This window comes from Patella vulgata, chromosome 8 (assembly GCF_932274485.2).
Source record: "Patella vulgata chromosome 8, xgPatVulg1.2, whole genome shotgun sequence".
NCBI lineage: Eukaryota > Metazoa > Mollusca > Gastropoda > Patellidae > Patella > Patella vulgata.
Genome location: NC_065886.2, coordinates 3621360 through 3640634, shown reverse-complemented (window position 1 = coordinate 3640634; position 19275 = coordinate 3621360). Strand labels below are relative to the sequence as shown.

At 34.1% G+C, this 19275-nt stretch overlaps 2 protein-coding genes across 3 annotated transcripts in view; one reads left to right on the top strand and one right to left on the bottom strand.

Moving 5' to 3' along the window:
• LOC126830900 (C2 domain-containing protein 2) overlaps positions 1–19275 on the bottom strand; it is a 376226-nt gene that overhangs the window by 115454 nt on the left and 241497 nt on the right. The window lies entirely within an intron of this gene.
• LOC126829846 (ubiquitin carboxyl-terminal hydrolase 2) lies at positions 145–17320 on the top strand. 2 transcript variants are annotated; one of them, XM_050559993.1, is made up of 13 exons: positions 145–242; positions 963–1978; positions 2448–2498; positions 3601–3727; positions 4359–4467; positions 5841–5960; positions 6816–6880; positions 8258–8358; positions 9090–9167; positions 10355–10433; positions 10855–10956; positions 11771–11897; positions 13028–17320. In XM_050559993.1, the coding sequence occupies exons 2-13, from the start codon at positions 1097–1099 to the stop codon at positions 13113–13115; spliced, it is 1929 nt and encodes a 642-aa protein (XP_050415950.1). In that variant the 5' UTR covers positions 145–242; positions 963–1096; the 3' UTR covers positions 13116–17320. The 2 variants fall into 2 exon arrangements, with proteins under 2 accessions (XP_050415950.1, XP_050415951.1); XM_050559994.1 differs by having other exon boundaries at positions 171–246.

Below are 19275 nucleotides of genomic sequence, written 5' to 3'. Positions count from 1 at the left end.
GGTTAACGTTTAGAAAACGAATTGGAATCATATTTTGATCAGGAAATAACTTTTCTTACGATGATAAATTTATTTCATTTTCAATTTAACCAGTAATATGTACGAATAGTCGTTTTGTAAGATTATTAGTTACTATGACGACAAGAAAAATAAGCCGCAGTTGACCCCGTCGAAAATGGCGTCGGAAGTGTAGAATTACCGAGTTGTGCTCGTCTTCAATGTCCTTTAACTTTCGACCGCCGGTTTGTATGTCTTGACTTTTTCACATTTATATCAGTCTGTGTTCTATAATTGCTAAATTTTTGTTTGAATTCGTGCGTTATGCTTAATGGCCTATTTATTGTAATCCGAAATGTCAAAATTGTTGATGTTATCCGTCATAACTTGTTACCGATTGGGAAGGTAGTGGAATTCGTCTGCACGGTTTACCTATTTTAGTCATAGTTTGGCAACTTATCAACACCAATTGTCCTTCTAAATAATATGTTATATATTATATAAGTATATAATCAGATTTCAACGAAAGATATCGTTGTGATTGAGTCGAATTTCGAGAAGATTGTTTTGACAGAACATGATGAACTGTCAAAAATGCTGACCTAGATTTGTCGGTAAAGCTCAGAGTCATTTAACAGCAGCCCAACCCGAATTTATGCTATAATAATACTCGTATGCTTATGTCACTGACAGGTTCACTGAACTCTAATATTTATTGAGGTTCATTATTTAATGCACACTTTAGCTTGATCTTACAGTATTCGTTTTGCTGTGGGCTAAAATGCTATATTTATATTGTATGTAACTTAGAATTCAGGCTAACACAAATAACAAGGCAGATTGTCTGTGCTGATTTTATACAGTAAAATTTTAATTCCACTCTTGTCAAATTGTTCTTATAATTGTAGATCCTTTCAAACATTTCATTTCCCATCACATGATCATGAAATATATTTTATTTTCAGTTACTGCATTCCATCATAATGGCCAAGATTAAAAGCTGAATCCTAAAAATACAGTTTATAAATGTTTACAGAAATTTATTTCTGATATATTTTATCAGACAATCAATCGAACAAGTTATCAGCAAAAAATCAAAATGCCGGTTGGCGTAACTACCTCAGGTTATTCTAGATATGGTACTACCTATGGTAATTCCTACGGAAGTAGCCCAAGTAGTAGTTCATTCGGCCGCACCCATGTTGGAACTTCACGAAAATACGGCGGCACTGGATCAAATTATGGAACTGGATCGTCTAATTATGGAACTGGATCGTCTAATTATGAATCGTCATCTTATTCGTCGTTGCCGAGGTCAGCAAGTAGAACTCGACCTCTACCATCAGGACCTGGACCCTTGGATTATGAGGGAAGGAAATTGAGCAAATATTCGATATCCAATTACTATAAAAACTCACAACCTACTAATTCCAGCAGTTCTATTGGTGTGGGCATTAAGAATGGGCCGTTGCGCGGAGATCATACGACAGGAAATCTGTACAGTAGTAGTTATACAGGTACCCCATTGTCGTCGTCATCACGTCGACCAAGTATCACGCCGACAAAAGATATTGAACGCCCTTCCAGTCGATTATCTGGCCGACGATCTGCAAGTTTAGCTGACATCACAGGTCACTTGTCGTTATATGATAATGATTCACCTAGGATCCGATCTCGAGTAGAAATATCCGAATCACGTAATGGATATAATTACGATTCAGATTATAATAACGGAGGATTGTATGGTACCACAGGAAGAAGTAGTTCTGTTTCGCGAAGACAATCGTTAAAAGACAATGATAATATATTGGATATGAATCATTCTTCAAGTTATACGAAGGCTGGACGAAGTACATCGCGTGATAACAGTCCATCTCGAGAGAGAAGTAGTTATACACCATTAAGTCGTGAACTCCGATCAGATTCGCCCGCTAAATCTATATCTCGACAGAGTACCAGTAATAGCAGTATATCTTCTAGTGTGAGTATCTTTATATACATGTAACTGTAAGGGGGTTGGGGGGCCGATATGTTTAACGCATGCACGTTAGATCATGAAGTCTGTCTGTCATTGAGATAAGTGGCTTGGTTTCGATTCCCCGCTGCTACGTGACCAGAAGTATGGTCACCTGTCCATCCTCAATGGATCCCTACACGTAAGCAATTTTCTTACAATAAAATTGAACCAGTTGTTAGTTGTGTCAAGTGGACGTTAAACTATATTTCTCCTATCTCTCTTTTTATAGTGTCAGTTTGATGTTCCTTGGAGAGATAATCAGCTGTAATGGTCCCTAGTAGTTGTGACAGTCCTATTTATTATAAAAATAGTTACTTGTGTACTGTAAGACAGAAAATGTCCATGACCAATTGTTGTTATTTGAATCTGAAATATTCCTATATGTACTTGTATGTTCCTGGTATGTATTAATGTGATTTTTATATTTGAACAGGGTTCGAAGAGTTCCTGTGGAAAGGTTGGATTAAAAAACTTAGGGAATACGGTAAGTTTCAGATTAAGGCTGGTATGATTATATATACATGTATGTATGGGTCTATGATGGGCACTTGTTTCAACCTCTTTCTTGTCTGTTATTCTGTTCCATAATTTTAACCAGGTGGTGTTTCTGTGGATCTGACAATTTTACCTTTTATTTTGATTTATAGACCAAATTTTACATGTTTTTAAAAAAGAAAAAGTAATAAAATCTTTATTTCTCTTGGAGCTAAATTAACTTTTTATTCTCTAAGAAGTTAAGAGTGACAGAGCTATATTTAATCATTTATACAAAGCAACTAAAGGTCCTGTAAATTTCTTTAAACATGCATTATGCAAGAGGTAAATCTGCTTATTAAAGGTTTTTATTTTGACTTCAAATGTTATATAAATTATTTTGACGTTTGTTCACATAACATGTATAATCAACTCTCTAGACAATCGGATAGTGGATGGCGCAGATGCAAACAGATTAAAATACAATCAACATTTAATTAATTAATTTGAAAATGGGGAAGCAAGACTAAGTCTCGTTCAAGAAGTAACATTGCTACGATAATAAACAATATTAAAGCAGTGATAAGGTCACTCAGAATAAAGTAATTTGAATGACATTTTCAATATTTTCATTTATCGTTATCTATTTTGTAACTATTATAGCGTGAGACCGATGAACTAGCAAGTTGATTATAGGCTTGTCATGTTAATAATTGTCTAAATAATAGATTATTTAACGTATGATTATAATAAAATACTGTATGATTATAATAAAATACTGTATGATTATAATGAAATACTGTATGATTATAATAAAATACTGTATGATTATAATAAAATACTGTATGATTATTATAAAATACTGTATGATTATAATAAAATACTGTATGATTATAATAAAATACTGTATGATTATAATGAAATACCGTATAATTAATATAATAAAATGCTGTTGATTATAATGAAATACTGTATGATTATTATAATCAAATTCCATGTATGATTATAATGAAATACTGACCAAGGATGTTATAGTTATAGATCCAATACGAGGCCGCTCAGTTACTATACATGTCAGTCAATAACTATATGAATATATTTGCATTTTTCAGTGTTTTATGAGTTGTGTTCTACAATGTTTAAGTAATACGAAGCCGTTATTAGAATACTGTGTTAATGATAATTATCATTTGGATATAAATACCACTACTAGCAGTATGAAAGGGGCATTGATGAAAGGTATGTCCATTTATTTTAAATGAAATGAAATTGGGTTTGACGTCCTACTGTTCTGCTCTGACTGGGAAAATGAAGATGGGCATGCGCCATACAGTGTGCTATGAGGGAAATTTTGCCCATACAGCGGCACTATCGCCTACTCTTACACTGAATTCCAACTGGCAAGGGTTCTTTTATGTGCACTTCAAGGTATACACGGGTCCTCAGTTTTTCATCCCATTTATTTTAAAATATATTGATGGTTTTCAACATGATAATCTGGCATGGTTAAGCCATGTCAGTTGTGCAGTACGATGCCTAGCAAGAGATAATGTATAGTTGTTCGGAGAGGACAAAAATCAAGGTCCTGTGTATACATGGGTGTACATGTAAACAAACCTTTCACAGTTGCATTCGAAATGAGAGTAAACCGCTGTTTGGGCAAAATTTTCCTCATTAGCCCAGCAGAAGCAGAAGGGTAGGATGTTAAACTCCCATTTCATTTCTATTTTATTCTATCCATAGGCCTACTAAAACCTAACGGCTAGCGCTCACATTATGGTTAATGGATTAGATTATTGAGATTTTAATGTTTTATTTATGTTCATTATTTTTTTTTTTGTCTAAAGTAATAAATGTTTTTGATTTCCAGCCTATGTAAATTTAATGAATTCTATGTGGAAGAATTCTGATACGTTTGTCTCACCGAATAGTTTTAAAACCCAAGTACAGAAATTTGCTCCACGTTTTATGGGTTATTCGTAAGTATTTAAATCTAGTTTTGATCATTAACATCCAATTTTTTCAAGTGCTCAATAAAACATGTAAAAGAGTAAAGCACAGTGTCTGGGAAAAATTCCTCCTATAATGCACTGTATGTGGTATGTCCATCTCGGTGCACAGTGCAGAATAGTTGCACGTTAAACCTCATTTCAGTTTCCAATCCCCCACTTTCACTACTAGAGGGGGATGAAAGCGTATTTTAAACACAATTGAGTTTGGAGAATGAGGATGGAGGTTAAAGTCTGCAATTCGTGTAAGAAAAGCTTATGACCACTAGAACTTGGGTATTGTGTAGTTGTGCTGTTTTAGTGAGAGTTTCTATATTTAATGTTTAGTTTTAAACATAGATATTACTTCCCCCGTATAGTGTATATTCCTGACATTTCTTATATGATTTTACGAACATCTGACCAGGAATATGTCCAATCAGACATCAAGATTATATTGAATAATATTCAAAATTCTAAAATATATTGACTGTACTGAGTGTATAACTATTACTCATCTCAATTATTGTTGATAATAAGCACAATTGATTAGGTAATTATGTGAGAAACCCATTTATGGTGCTAAACACTACCTTAATTGATTAATTACTTAATCTACCTTGATTGTTTTGTCTTAATCAGCCTTGATTGATTTTCTTAACATGATTTCCTGTATATCTTAATCCTGAAAACAATTTGTGGTATCTCCTTTGTCAGACATTTTGATCACCTTTATGCTGGTCGACTCATTGTGTATGATATCAGAGTAAAGGTTTTATCAAGATTAAATATTTGGAAGTCATAATGTATGATCTTTTATCCAAACAAGACTACGTAGCAGAATTTAAATTGGTAAATTAGTGAAAGTTACCATTTTAAAATTATTCGGAGCCCCGAAATAACCTAGTTTGTGTCAAGCGGGTGTTAAACCCCTTTCCTCTTTTCTCTCTCTATTTACCTTATGGGTGGGTTGGATCGCGGAATGGTTAACACAGGCGTGTTGTATCAGAAGGTCTGTCATTGAGTCAAGTTGCATGGTTTTGATTCCCCACTTGTACGTGACAAGGAGAAGGGTTGCCTGTCCAATCTCGTGGGTTTTATCCACGTCCTCGGTTTTTCTACCAATGCTAAAGACCCTTGTGCGCAAGTGAATTAATGAAATAAGATTGAACCATATGTCAGTCCTGAAATGACCAAGTTTGTGTCCAGTGGACATTAAACTCTCTCTCACTCACTCTCTCTCTCTCTCTCTCTCTCTCTCTCTCCCTCCCTCCTTTTTGTATTTGATTGTAATAATGAAATGACTTGGATCAATTATTTTACTTTTTTATAAAACTGTCTATTATTATTATTATTATTCACAGTCAACAAGATAGTCAGGAGTTTTTACGATATTTATTAGAAGGATTACATGAAGATGTGAATCGTGTTGCTAAAAAACCTAAAGCCGTTATTCTTCAAGATGATAAACTAGAACGTAAAAGGTAATTTACACCTCCAAAATATCTGCATAGAAGCTGTAACTATAGTTGGGCATTTCTAGTTTATAAGTTCCCTAGCCTTGTAGAGAAAGCACAGGGCACTATTGAAATGAGTTCACTGTTTGTCACAATAACTCTGCTTCTGATTGAGCTAGAATGTTCAGACTTGATGTAGATTATTTAAATTGTTTAAGTGACAATTATTAACAGAATACGAATAACATGTAGATTGTCATTAGATGAATATCTTTACTGATTTTGACAAGGAGCCTTTTCTGCTCAGGCTAAGCAAACCTAAGCAATTTAATTGGTTGATATTTAGGAGCTAATGCTAGTATTTGTGCTACGATTGAAATCGTAGTTTTTATCGTGGAGTAATCATGACGATCCTATCAGATCTTATCATATATTTAGGTCAGTAGTAGCAATCATATTGATGATAGTATCGGAACGCATCTGGACTCAATAGGGAAAATCCAATCGTAAAGCGATGTACGACAGTCGGATCCTAGCAATAATAACTTTGATTCTAATGGGGAGAAAGTGGATGAACATGTTGTTAATGAGGATAAACAGAATGATAAGTAATTTCGTTCGTTCATTCCTAGAGTTTTACGTCCACTTCCACCTGAGGTGATATCGTAGACAAGTAATTTGATTGGTCAATGTTTTATAATAACATAAATGTGTAACTAATTAATTAAGGGTTTTATTATTAGGATTCCGACCGAAGACATCAGCTTCAATGATGTATTTGGTGGTTACTCTGTTTATTGAAACAAGTATCATTTGAATTATGATTTAATCGTACATAAAACTCATTGTTTAGCCTATAATTATAAATACCTATTATTTTAGTGATGCAGAAAAAGCCCATGAATATTGGAAAGCTTATTTAAATATGGATAATAGTAAAATTGTTGGTAAGTGTATTAATCTGCTTTTAATACGTAACTTGTAATATATTCATATATTGTCATGGTTAACATTACCTTTATGTTGGTTGACAAGACATCCATGTTGGTTGACAGCTTTTCTTGTAGGTTGATAAGACCTCCATGTTGGGTGAAGTACATTCATGTTGGTTGACAAGACCTCCATGTTGGTTGACAACTTTTCTTGTGGGTTGATAAGGCCTCCATGCTGGGTGACAGTACCTTCATGTTGGTTGACAAGACCTTCATGTTGGTTGACAAGACCTCCATGTTAGTTGACAACCCTTGTCAGTTGATAAGGCCTCCATGTTGGGTGACCGTACCTTCATGTTGGTTGACAAGACCTCCATGTTGGTTGACAACTCTTCTTGTGGGTTGATAAGGCCTCCATGTTGGTTGACAACCCTTCTTGTAGGTTGATAAGGCCTCTATGTTAGTTGACAACCCTTCTTGTCAGTTGATAAGGCCTCCATGTTGGTTGACCGTAACTTCATGTTGGTTGACAAGACCTCCATGTTGGTTGACAACCTTTCTTGTAGGTTGATAAGGCCTCCATGTTAGTTGACAACCCTTCTTGTCAGTTGATCAGGCCTCCATGTTGGGTGACCATACATTCATGTTGGTTGACAAGACTTCCATGTTGGTTGACAACCCTTCTTGTGGGTTGATAAGGCCTCCATGTTGGGTGACCGTACCTTCATGTTGGTTGACAAGACCTTCATGTTGGTTGACAAGACCTCCATGTGTTAGTTGACAACCCTTCTTGTCAGTTGATAAGGCCTCCATGTTGGGTGACCGTACCTTTATGTTGGTTGACAAGACCTCCATGTTGGTTGACAACTCTTCTTGTAAGTTGATAAGGCCTCCATGTTAGTTGACAACCCTTCTTGTAGGTTGATAAGGCCTCTATGTTGGGTGACTGTACCTTCATGTTCGTTGACAGTAGTCGTGTTGGTTGACAAGACTGGCATGTTGTTTTACCGTAACTTCATGTTGGTTGACAGTACCTCCATGTTGATTGGCATTACTTTCATGTTGGTTGACAGTGCCGTCATGTTGGTTGACAAGACCTCTGTGTGGGTTGACAGAACCTACATGTTGGTTTACAAGACCTCCATGTGGGCTGACAAGACCTCCAAGTTGGTTGACAAGACATCCATGTGGATTGACAAGACATCCATGTTGGTTGACATGAGAATATTTGTTGGGAGGTAGTTCTTCCACATTGGTTGTTGAACTTTGTATTGGTAGTGTTTGATAACACACCATATGAAGGAAATATTTTATTAACCAATTTTATAAATTATACTTTTTGTTTGGTTTTTTTTTAACTTACTTTATGAATTATAATATTTTTTTTCACAGAAATATTTGTTGGTCAGTTAAAGAGTGAGTTAAAGTTCTCGTGTGGTCATTCTTCGGTAACCTTTGATCCATTCTGGGATCTTTCACTTCCTATACCAAAGGTAAGTGGTGACCCAACATTTATTAATTCAAGTTATCCAATTTGAGCAATTTGCGTCCAGTACTTCTTAAGTTATTGCTCATGACCAATCTGATTAAAACACAGATCGTATTTCTTGTTTATAATTCGAAATTTCGTCTTTACTACACTAGGATCTGGAAGAGTTGTTATATAACCTGTATTCTGGATGATTTGAGGGATTAGCCAATGAAACGGTCTGTTGTGCGATGCATGGAACTGTGGGTATCCTACTGGGTATCAAATGTCTGACTTCATAGTGTCAAAAGCCGCTTGTTTGACCCCTGATGCAACCTCCCAATACAACCGGTCAAATCTTCATGTAGTAGAGGCCATTAAAAGTATAAAAAAAAACGAAACGAAATATAGATCTGTATTTTAATCAAATTGGCTCATGATTAAACCAAAATTTGTCATTTATAGTCTCGACCACGCAATAAAACATGGCATCTATAAAACTCAAAATGTTGTCTTTTCACGGAAGGCCTGACAAGGACTGTGTATAGTCTTTTGGATGGGGCGAAAACCCAGGTACCATGTACAGATACAAGAATCCATGATATAAGAGAAGGTCGGGTCAAATTCCCCACATAGCATAGTGGTGCAGAACAATAGTATGTTAAATTTTGTTTCATTTCTTTTCACTGAAGTTTTATTTTCTTTATCTTATATAGTATATTATATCAATGTAATGTATGTTTGTATATTTTTAAGTATACTCAAGAAGTTTCTGTCAGTGATTGTCTAAGATTATTTATGAAAGAAGAAGAATTAGCAGATGAGGAACGGCCGGTAAGTACATCTAAAATGCAGATGTGACGTCATCCTTTGAAGTTGGCATATCATTATTTCAAATAATGGTACGGGCAGTGTGCCAAGCGTACATTATTTGTACTATTTAAAATTTTGGACCCATGTGGCCATGTAACGTATTTCATTACAAAGCATATGCGAGTGTCTGTTGTTTTAATATATTACTTAATCTCCCAACTTTTATTTGATTTAAAAACAAAAAAAAACGTGTGAATATATCACAGTTATACACTAATGACGGTTGAGTTTGAATTTTGAGAAAATCAGGAAAAACTGACTGACATTATGGCCACCTTTTATATGCAAATAGTGTAAAAAATATGGTATATCAAGGTTCTGGGCCCTCTAGAGGCCACAGTTTTTATCCGATTTGGATGGAACTTTAAATATATTTTATCATAAAGATCTTGGTTCCTTTTGATAATCACACATATCCGAACGTAACTTCCTGGATTATGGTCCCTGATTTGTCAAAAAATCACATTTTTAGCTTGTGGATTCTCTTGAGGTCACAATTTTTTTTCTGTTTTTAAAAACCATTTAGATATATCACCATTCCACTATAATGAAGGTTGAATTGGAATTTTGGGAAAATCGAAATGAAATTGACCGACAAAATGGCCATTCTTTGTATGCAAATTGTGTAGAGGTCACAATTTTTATCTGATTTTGCTAAAACTTAAAACATATCTTTATATTCCAAAAATCTCAGTCCCTTTTGATATTTGCTCATTTCAGACCATAAATTTCTGGATTATGGCCCCTGATTGTTCAAAAAATCGTTTTTAACTACGGGTATCAAAACAATAACAGCTAACCTCTTAACCAGATCTTACATCATGCATCTTTAATGCGTATCAAACTCCTAAAAAAATTTTTCGATTTCCAGGTTGTACGTGACAAGGGGTAGGGTCGCCTGTCCAACCCCGTGGGTTTTCTCTGGGTCCTCTGGTTTCCTCCCACTGCTAAAGACCCCTACGCGCAAGCGAATTATTGAAATAAAATTGAACCATGTGTTAGTCCCGATATGACCTAGTTTGTGTCGAGTGGACGTTAAACCCCATTTCTCTCTCTCCCCCTAAAAAAATGATTTTTCAAAGTATAGAATTTTTGATGTCTGGTTCCTTTAATATGAATATTGATCATGTGTTTTGGTTTTCTTTCAGACGTGTTCTAAATGTAAAGAAAGAAAGAAATGTACCAAAAGTTTTTCTATCCAGAAATTTCCTAAAATACTTGTTTTACGTATCCTTTTTATAAAAACAATTTTTTTTATGAATCAATATCCGTTATATTATCCATAAATCAATATCCATTATATTATCCATAAATTAATATCCGTTACATTATCAGAGGGCGGGGTTGGGTGGGCGAATGGTTTAACGTGTGTGTGTTATAATCATGAGGTCTGTCATTGAGTCAGCTTTCATGGTCTCAATTCCCCGCTTGTACGTGACAAGGAGTCGGATCGTCTGTCAAACCTAGTGTGTTTTTGTCCGGTTTCCTCCCAGAGCCCCTATGTGCAAATGAATTATTGAAATAAAATTGAACCATATGTTAGTCACAAAATGACTTACTTTGGTAGAGTGGACGTTAAACCCTATTTTTTCTCTCTCTCTCTTGTTGATATTTAAAATTAAATGTGAAACCTTAATACTATAAATAGATCTGAAACGATTTAGTCAGGAACGATATGGACGTAAATTATCCACTTCCGTTGATTTCCCAGTTCAAGAATTAGATTTATCAGCTTACGCGGCAGAACCAGGTAAATAACCAATATGTTACATGTCTTGTTGTCCCTAGTAACCGTTCTTACATGCCTTGCTGTCCCTAGTAAATAATCTGTTACATGCCTTGTTATCCCTAGTAACCAATCTGTAACATGCCTTGTTATACCTAGTTATGAGTCTGTTACATGTCTTGTCCCTAGAAACCAATATGTAACATGTCTTGTTGTCCCTAGAAACCAATCTGTTACGAGACTCGTCCCTAGTAACCAGTCTGTTACATGACTTGTCCCTAGTAACCAAACCAATCTGTAACATGCCTTGCTGTTCCTAGTAACCAATCTGTTACACAACTTATTGTCCCTAGTAACCAATCTGTTACAAATTTTGTTGTCCCTAGTAACCAGTCTGTTACGTAACTTGTTTTCCCTGGTAACCAGTCTCTAACATGACTTCTTGTCCTGTGTCAATTAAGCCGTAATGACAATCTGGATTTATTAGCTTTATAATCGAATGGGACAAAAACCTGAGGTCCTGTGTCACCATTGGCTAAGTGGGTAAGACGCTGGAAGTCTGGAGTTCGATCCCTGCATTGGCCCAGAAAGTTCATCCAGATTTTCCAGCATGGTTCCCTGACAAGGACGGCTATCTATTCGTTCTTACGGGAAGAAAAGCCTAGGACCCTTGTACACATTGGCGTGCACGTAAAAGATCCCTTGACAGTTGGAATTTGATATAAGAGTAGATCGTAATGCCGCTGTCCAGGCAAAATTTCCCTCATAGCACACTGTATGGCGTATGCCCAGTGAAAGTAGGACATTAAACCATATCGTTTGTTTTGTTTATTTACAGGTAGTAGTAAAGTATTATATAACTTATATGCTGTCAGTAATCATTCAGGGGGAGTCCATTCTGGTCATTATACAGCCATATGTAAACATCCGTATTCTTCAGAGTGGAATTCATTTAATGATACCAGGTAACGTATATATTATTGTACATGATATATTTATTGTTTGCTACGTAGCAGAATTTATATTGATAAATTAGTGAAAGTAACCATTTTAAAATTACTTGGAGCCCCGAAATATCCTAGTTTGTTTCAAAGGATGTTAAACCCCATTCCTCTTTTCTCTGTTACCTTATGAGGGGGTTGATGTTGGATCAGAAGATCTGTCAATGAGTCAAATGGTGTGGTTTTGATTCCTCGCTTGTATGTGACAAGAAGTAGGGTCGCCTGTCCGACCCTTGTGGGTTTTCTCTGGGTCCTCCGGTTTCCTCCTAACGACCCCTATGCGCAAGCCAATTATTGAAATAAAATTGAACCATATGTTAGTTCCGAAATGAACTACTTTGTGGCGAGTGGACGTTAAACCCCCACTCTCTCTCTCTCTCTCACAAAACAAAACTGACAAGACAAACCAGCCAACAAGAAAAACTACAGACATTAAACATCAAATATCAAACCAGGTAAAAGGATCTGGGGACTATCCGTGTCCATTTCCCTGTACAGGTCCTTGGGTCTGTAACAATACAGGCTTTACTCATCATTGTTCCAGAATTAAAATATTGCTCATACTGTAACACGTTTGAGTCAAGGAAACGGAAGACAGATGATAAGGCTTGCACCAAATTATTTATGATACTATAAACAAAAACCTCTCTGTTTTTAGTTACGTCACAGTTCTACTCACACTGGTACCTGAAGAACTTAGACAGGAATCATTTCTATCTCACTCGATTGCAATTCTGTCAATTTAAAATGACAAATTTTCAATTTATAGTTTTGTTATAATATATTTCAAGCAAAAACACTGTACATAAGATAGGATCCAAGGCAAGTACATGCCATGGAGAAGGGTTGTCTGTCTAACCTGATGGCTTTTCTCATGGTCCTTTGGTTTCCTCCCAGTTGTAAAGGCTTGTACGTGCCATGTATAAGGGTTTCTGTCTAATCTCATGGGTTTTCTCATAGTTCTCTGGTTTCCTCCCAGTTCAAAAGATATGCAGGCAAATTATTGAAATAAAATGTATACCAAATCTGTGTTGACTGGACGTTTAACCCCTCTATCTCTCCTCAATAATACAATGTCATTTTATATATTTCAGAGTTTCACCAGCCAAATCGAACCAGGCTATTTCATCCGAGGCATATCTTCTCTTTTTCGAACTCACCAGCCAAACCGCCAAACTTTAGCATAATCGTTTTATGTACAGTGTCAAGAAACATTACATGGATGGTTCTAATTTAGACCAATCATGTGTAAGATTACAAAATGGAGTGAAATGTTATAAAATGTTTGATTGGATGTTACATGTGTGGATAAAAACAACAGCAATATTTTTTAACCAATAGATGCAGCATAAAAAGGATAAAAGCATAATTAATATAATGCATTACCGTCGTTTTATATCTTTTTAGTTAAAAATCAAAACAAAACCTGTTGAAGTCAGCGTTTAATAATTGACAAACCAAGGCAAATAAAAGATTTTAAATGTTAAGTCATCATGAAATTTAAAATTTGATCAATGACAAATCAAGGCAAATAAAAATTAATTTTAAATAAAGTCAGCATCAGATATAAAGATTGTTATATGACATTTTGAAATGAAATCAAATTTAAAATTTGATCAATCGCAAACCAACTCAAGTAAAATAGAATTTTAGATGTTGAAAAGAAACTCCATTACATATCTATATTAAGAAGAAAAATGTTAAATTTTAAAATGATAAAAAAAAAAAACCCAATATGAAGGGAATAAAAATAGTTGAATGTATTTATTGATAATAAGATATAGAAAATTAATTTAAATGATGTGATGTGATTTTGTAAATAAATATTTATAAGTAATATTGTATATTATATTTGTGTGAAGATTTTCTATTGTTTTTAATTATTATACTAGAAATAGCAGTATTTTTATCAACTGCCAGTCTACACGAATATCAAAGATTATTACAATCACTATACTATTTTATTAACCTATAAGTCACACAACCAAATATACAACTTGCTGATTATAAACTTGCACTGACATCTGTTTATTATAAATACAATATGACCATATCAAGGCTGACATATTTTTATATTCACTTCACCATTAATATTAATCTTACACACTTTATTTATTTAAACAAAATTATGTCAAATAAAATGATATTACCAGTTTATGATGTCACATAGTGATGTCACATGGTTTGATGATGTCACAAAGTTTGATGATGTCACAAGATTTGATGATGTCGGAAGATTTGATGATGTCACAAGGTTTGATGATGTCATTCAAGGTTTGATGATGTCACAGTGCTTGATGATGTCACAATGTTTGATGATGTCACACAGTTTGATGATGTCACACAGTTAGATGATGTCACACAGTTAGATGATGTTAAATGATATTATATGTGATTGTATGTTAAAATTCTGATCGTTGCGTATATTGTAGATTATTATTATAGATGTAGTTGATTTATACCTGAGAGAACTATTTTTATAAACTGTGATAAGTCTGAGCGCACATACCCGAAGAGTGCTTTTATAACATTTACCCGTTATTGACATGTATATATAAACTTGTTATTATATTGTATGAGGTTGATGTATATTAATTATTTTAAGGGTTGTTACTAGAGTTCAAAATTTAACTTTTAATCGATTTGGAATTTTTTTTACACAAAAATCAAAATTTTACATTATGAGAGAGACATGCTCTATATATTTTATTTATCCAGTCAGAATTTGAAGTATATTCAGATGTAAAATTAATATATCGTCATGTTACCTGTCAGGTAATTAACATACCAATGCCATCAAATTTAAATTTTAAAGAATTTTTCCTTGCACAATTAAAACAATGTAAATAAATTAAAACGCTAAAAATTTTCACTCTTAAAAAAAAAAAAATATATTGCCAATCCGAAGAAGACAAAATACTTCAAAAATTGACCAGTACAAAGTTTAGCTATTAGACATTGATATATACAGTTGTAAGCTATACTAGTGTGTATTTAAATATTATTTTAATAAATGTATGTACAATTATTATACCTTGTTATAGAAACCAATTGATATCTTAAAACGATATAATTATGATAGTCATTATTCCTATTATTTATAGTCAACCACCTCTTGCCACTGGGTTTACTGTCTTTATAATAAACCTGTGCAGGTAAAATACACTACATCAAATAATGTAGCTGGCTATGGATTTTTAATTTTATTAATTTAAGGTTTTTTTTAACAAATATGTAATCTGGAATATATATTCTATATCTTATAAATCACTTCAATATCTTGTCCCCATTGTATTCAAATTGATAATTTATAAAAATGTTTAATTTTGGAAGAACTGTGTACAGAGTAGCACATGTCTACTCGAATCACCCTGGTGTGGAAATAACCCTGGTGGTGTGGGAATCACCCTGGTGGTGTAGGAAATCACCCTGGTGTGGGAATCACCATGGGCGTGTGGGAATAACCCTGGTGGCGTGGGAATCACCCTGGGGGTGTAGGAAATCACCCTTTTGTGGGAATCACCCTGGTGTGGAAATACCCTGGTGTGGGTGTGGGAATTACCCTCGTGTGGGAAACACCCTGGATGCGAGGGAATCACCCTGATGGTGTAAGAAATCACCCTGATGGTGTAAGAAATCACCCTGGTGTGGGTGTGCGCCAGACTGTAGATAAGTTTGTTCTTGTTTTAAGAACCTGGTCATCATATTGTGAATATTTTAGTCATATTTTTGTTTGGTCAGATCAGGTGTATTTTTATCTCCGTCCAGTATATTATTTTAGTTTATCAACAACCTGATAGAATACAATTGTTTTATTTTGTTGTGTTTATTTATTACATGAAAATATAAATACTGGTTAGTTATCATACCTCCTTGTATAACATGTTATACATACTGGTTAGATATCATACCCCCCTATATAACATGTTATAGATACAGGTTAGATATCATATCTCCCTGTATAACATGTTATACATACTGGTTAGATATCTATAATGTAGAATAGAATAATAAGTTTAGTGTGTGCATGAATGAAAATGTTTGGTGTGTTTATTCTGTCTTTATGAATGGAATAGTTTATTGTTTTTGAATAAATGAACAAGTTTGAATGAATGAAAATATTTGGTGTGTTTCTTGTGTTAATGAATGAAAAAGTTACATGTATTTATCATTGAGAAAGTTTTCTGTGTTTTTGAAAGAAAAAGTTGTATGTATTTTTACGATTTCAAAAGAAAAAATGGTGCACGTTCCTGTTTACAAATTAATTTTTTGTTTTTATGAATGTGGTTACATGCTATTAGTCTGATTTCTGTAAGATAATGTGATATTTACCGTGTAAAATTACCAGGGAAATATTAACATACTTTAAATTGGATTGTTAAATTTATGTTTAAATGTGAAATTTATTTATAGTACAATATCTGGTTTGTCATAGGATAAACATTTCTAAAGATTGAGAAGAGAATTCAGGCAAGTAGTCTACACTTTGGGAATTAATGACCAATACCTTTGATGGATGACTTAAAGACGCTGATCATCGCTTGTATATTTCAGACAATATCTAAACATGAACATTGGCTTTAACAACTGAAGTTGCTATATGATACATGCGATCAATTGTTTTTAGTTATAATATAGAATTAAATGTTCTCATATCTCAAATCAATGTCGACCAGACATCTGGGGTATAGATACCACAAAAATACTGTTTTTTGCTAAATTTTCGGCTAGGTAAACGATAGGGAAAAGCTTAACACTCTCATTTGTTCTTAATCTTTGTCCATTTGGCTCAATGATAAAAGGGATAAGTTCAGAATATCCACCCATTTTGAAACTATATCTCATCCGCTATAATCATCCACATCTCTTGACATTAATTAAGCTCCTGAATTGTCAGATTATAGTTTTGTATCAGGTTTAGCTGTTTGAGTGAATTTATTAGTTTTATGTGTGAACGCATGTTTATTCAATGAATTTCATTTTGAATTCTTGTTACATCGGGTAAATGTAGAATTGTTATATATATATATATATATATATATATATATATATAAAACTATGTAAGATAGACTGTGTATAAAATATAATATACTGTATTATAAATATATATATACGATTTTAACGTAGATTAGAATAAGTATGGCATTCTTCTCGATATTTATAATCTAATCCCACCTATGGCTTCCATTTTTGTCAATTTTAATGAAAAAAAAACCCCACAAAAATATAAAAAAAAATAGCAATTTGTTTATTTTTCACGACACAATAAAATATAATTGTTTCTTACCACCAAATAATGTAAATAATTATTCAGATATTAAACTTGTTGTTTTCTTGTAATAATATCAGAGTGAAGCAAGAAATAAAGTGGATTTTGAGTGTTTAAATTGCTGTTTTTCTTGTATAATATTATATATCTCATGGATATTAGTCGTCAATAACGACATTATGGGAGATTCGATAAAGAGTTGGCAGTTCTCACTATAATAATTAAAAACTAGATAACGTAAAGGCAATTTGCTGAAAATTTCATTCAAATTGATCCACTATGAACCGAGAACTAAGCGAATGAAATTTATGCCTAGCCTCGGTCATCATTACTAAAGTCAGTACGTTAAATAGCATAGTCTCGATTATCCATTTAATCGTTTAATCGAGAAGGAAAGTTATGCAGTAAATCAGATCACAACCCACTTAAGATCGCAGGCTAGCGATGCCATCTAGAGTTGATTATGGTCTGGATAGGTTAATTAATGTCTAATTAATAATTTAGATAACATTTCAGGACTAAAGAAAGACCTGCAATAGACAGATTTAGCTCTTGCATAATGTATGTTTAAGGCAAGTGGCGTGGTTTTGATTATCAACTAGGAGTAATCGTCTATGCAACCTTATAGATTTTCTCCCACTGCTAAAGATTCCTATGCACAAGCGAATTATTGAAATATTGTAAGTAATCACTCTTTCAATAAAAATATAAACTTGCTAAATTCACTTTTGTTCTTTGTAACCCTGGAGGTCATAAGGTCAAATATTCGTTTTTTGCACTAGAAAGATTTAAAGTAATTTATGTCAGCGTTAAATATAATTACTAAAGCGAAGCCTGTTCTAATTAATAAAAGGAACTTGAAAATTTATCATTAGGTGGTCTTAGCACCGTACATTTACTTGGAACTTCGACAAAAGATCTTGCATAACAGGCGCTTCGAAACCTGTTTCAAAAATACATAAAAAAATAGTTTACTTGGAACTTCGAAAAAAGATCTTGCATAACAGGCACTTCGAAACCTGTTTCAAAAATACATAAAAAAATAGTTTCATGGTTTCGATCTCTTGTGGGTTTACTCTGGGTTTTGCGATTTCCTCCCACAGCAAAGACCCCATACGCGTGCTCTAAGATAATAAAAATAATACAACATGTTTGCATATCACCCGCGGTGGAAGCAGACGTTAAACGCTAACAGATGAAGAAGACAGTTATTTCCGGACGATTACCGAGCCCTTCCAGTATTGGTGTCTTGAAAGTGTTAGTCTGTTTTAATGTGTTACATATAGCTGAGGAAAATTATGCTGTTAGCATCGATGCGGAACTGAAATGTTTATTATCACTAACATTGAGTTATAATACATGTAAACAACAAAGGCGTTAGATATCATCATGTAAACAACAAAGGCATTAGATATCATCTTCATCAGATATTCCTTATAAACAACAATGGAGTTAGATATCATCTTTGTCAGATGTCATTAATTAGTCAACAAGTTGCTGGAACCCGAGGTCTAACTCGAGTCTAATCAACACAAATCTGACATCAATAGATCAATAAATCAGAATATTTATCATGACAACTATCTACAAAACGAGATACATACATATTGATTTAGAGCGCCTCTAGCATTCCAAATTCCAACATAAAACCCTTTAAAATACATGATAATGAAAGAGACAAAAGCCTGATTATTCACAATTTTCGTATCGTGAGCAATTAATATGGTCAAATTATGCACTGATAGCTGATAATGAGAGTGCAAGAGCCGGTTCGCAACCGACCAGAGAGCAATTACATATCTATCATTTAAAAAGGAATAGATTGGTAAAAAGGTTGAAAAACTTTCATCATTAGGGCATGGGTATACATGTATTCCCCAGAAAAAGGCAGGGTACCATTTGTATACTCTGGTACCCGGGTTCAGGCGCCCGTTTCGGGACTAACATGGTTTAATTTTATTTCAATAATTCGCTTGCGCGTAGGGATCTTTAGCAGTGGGAGGAAACCGATGGACCCAGAGAAAACCCACGCGGTAGGACAGACGACCCTACTCCTTGTCACGTACAACCGGG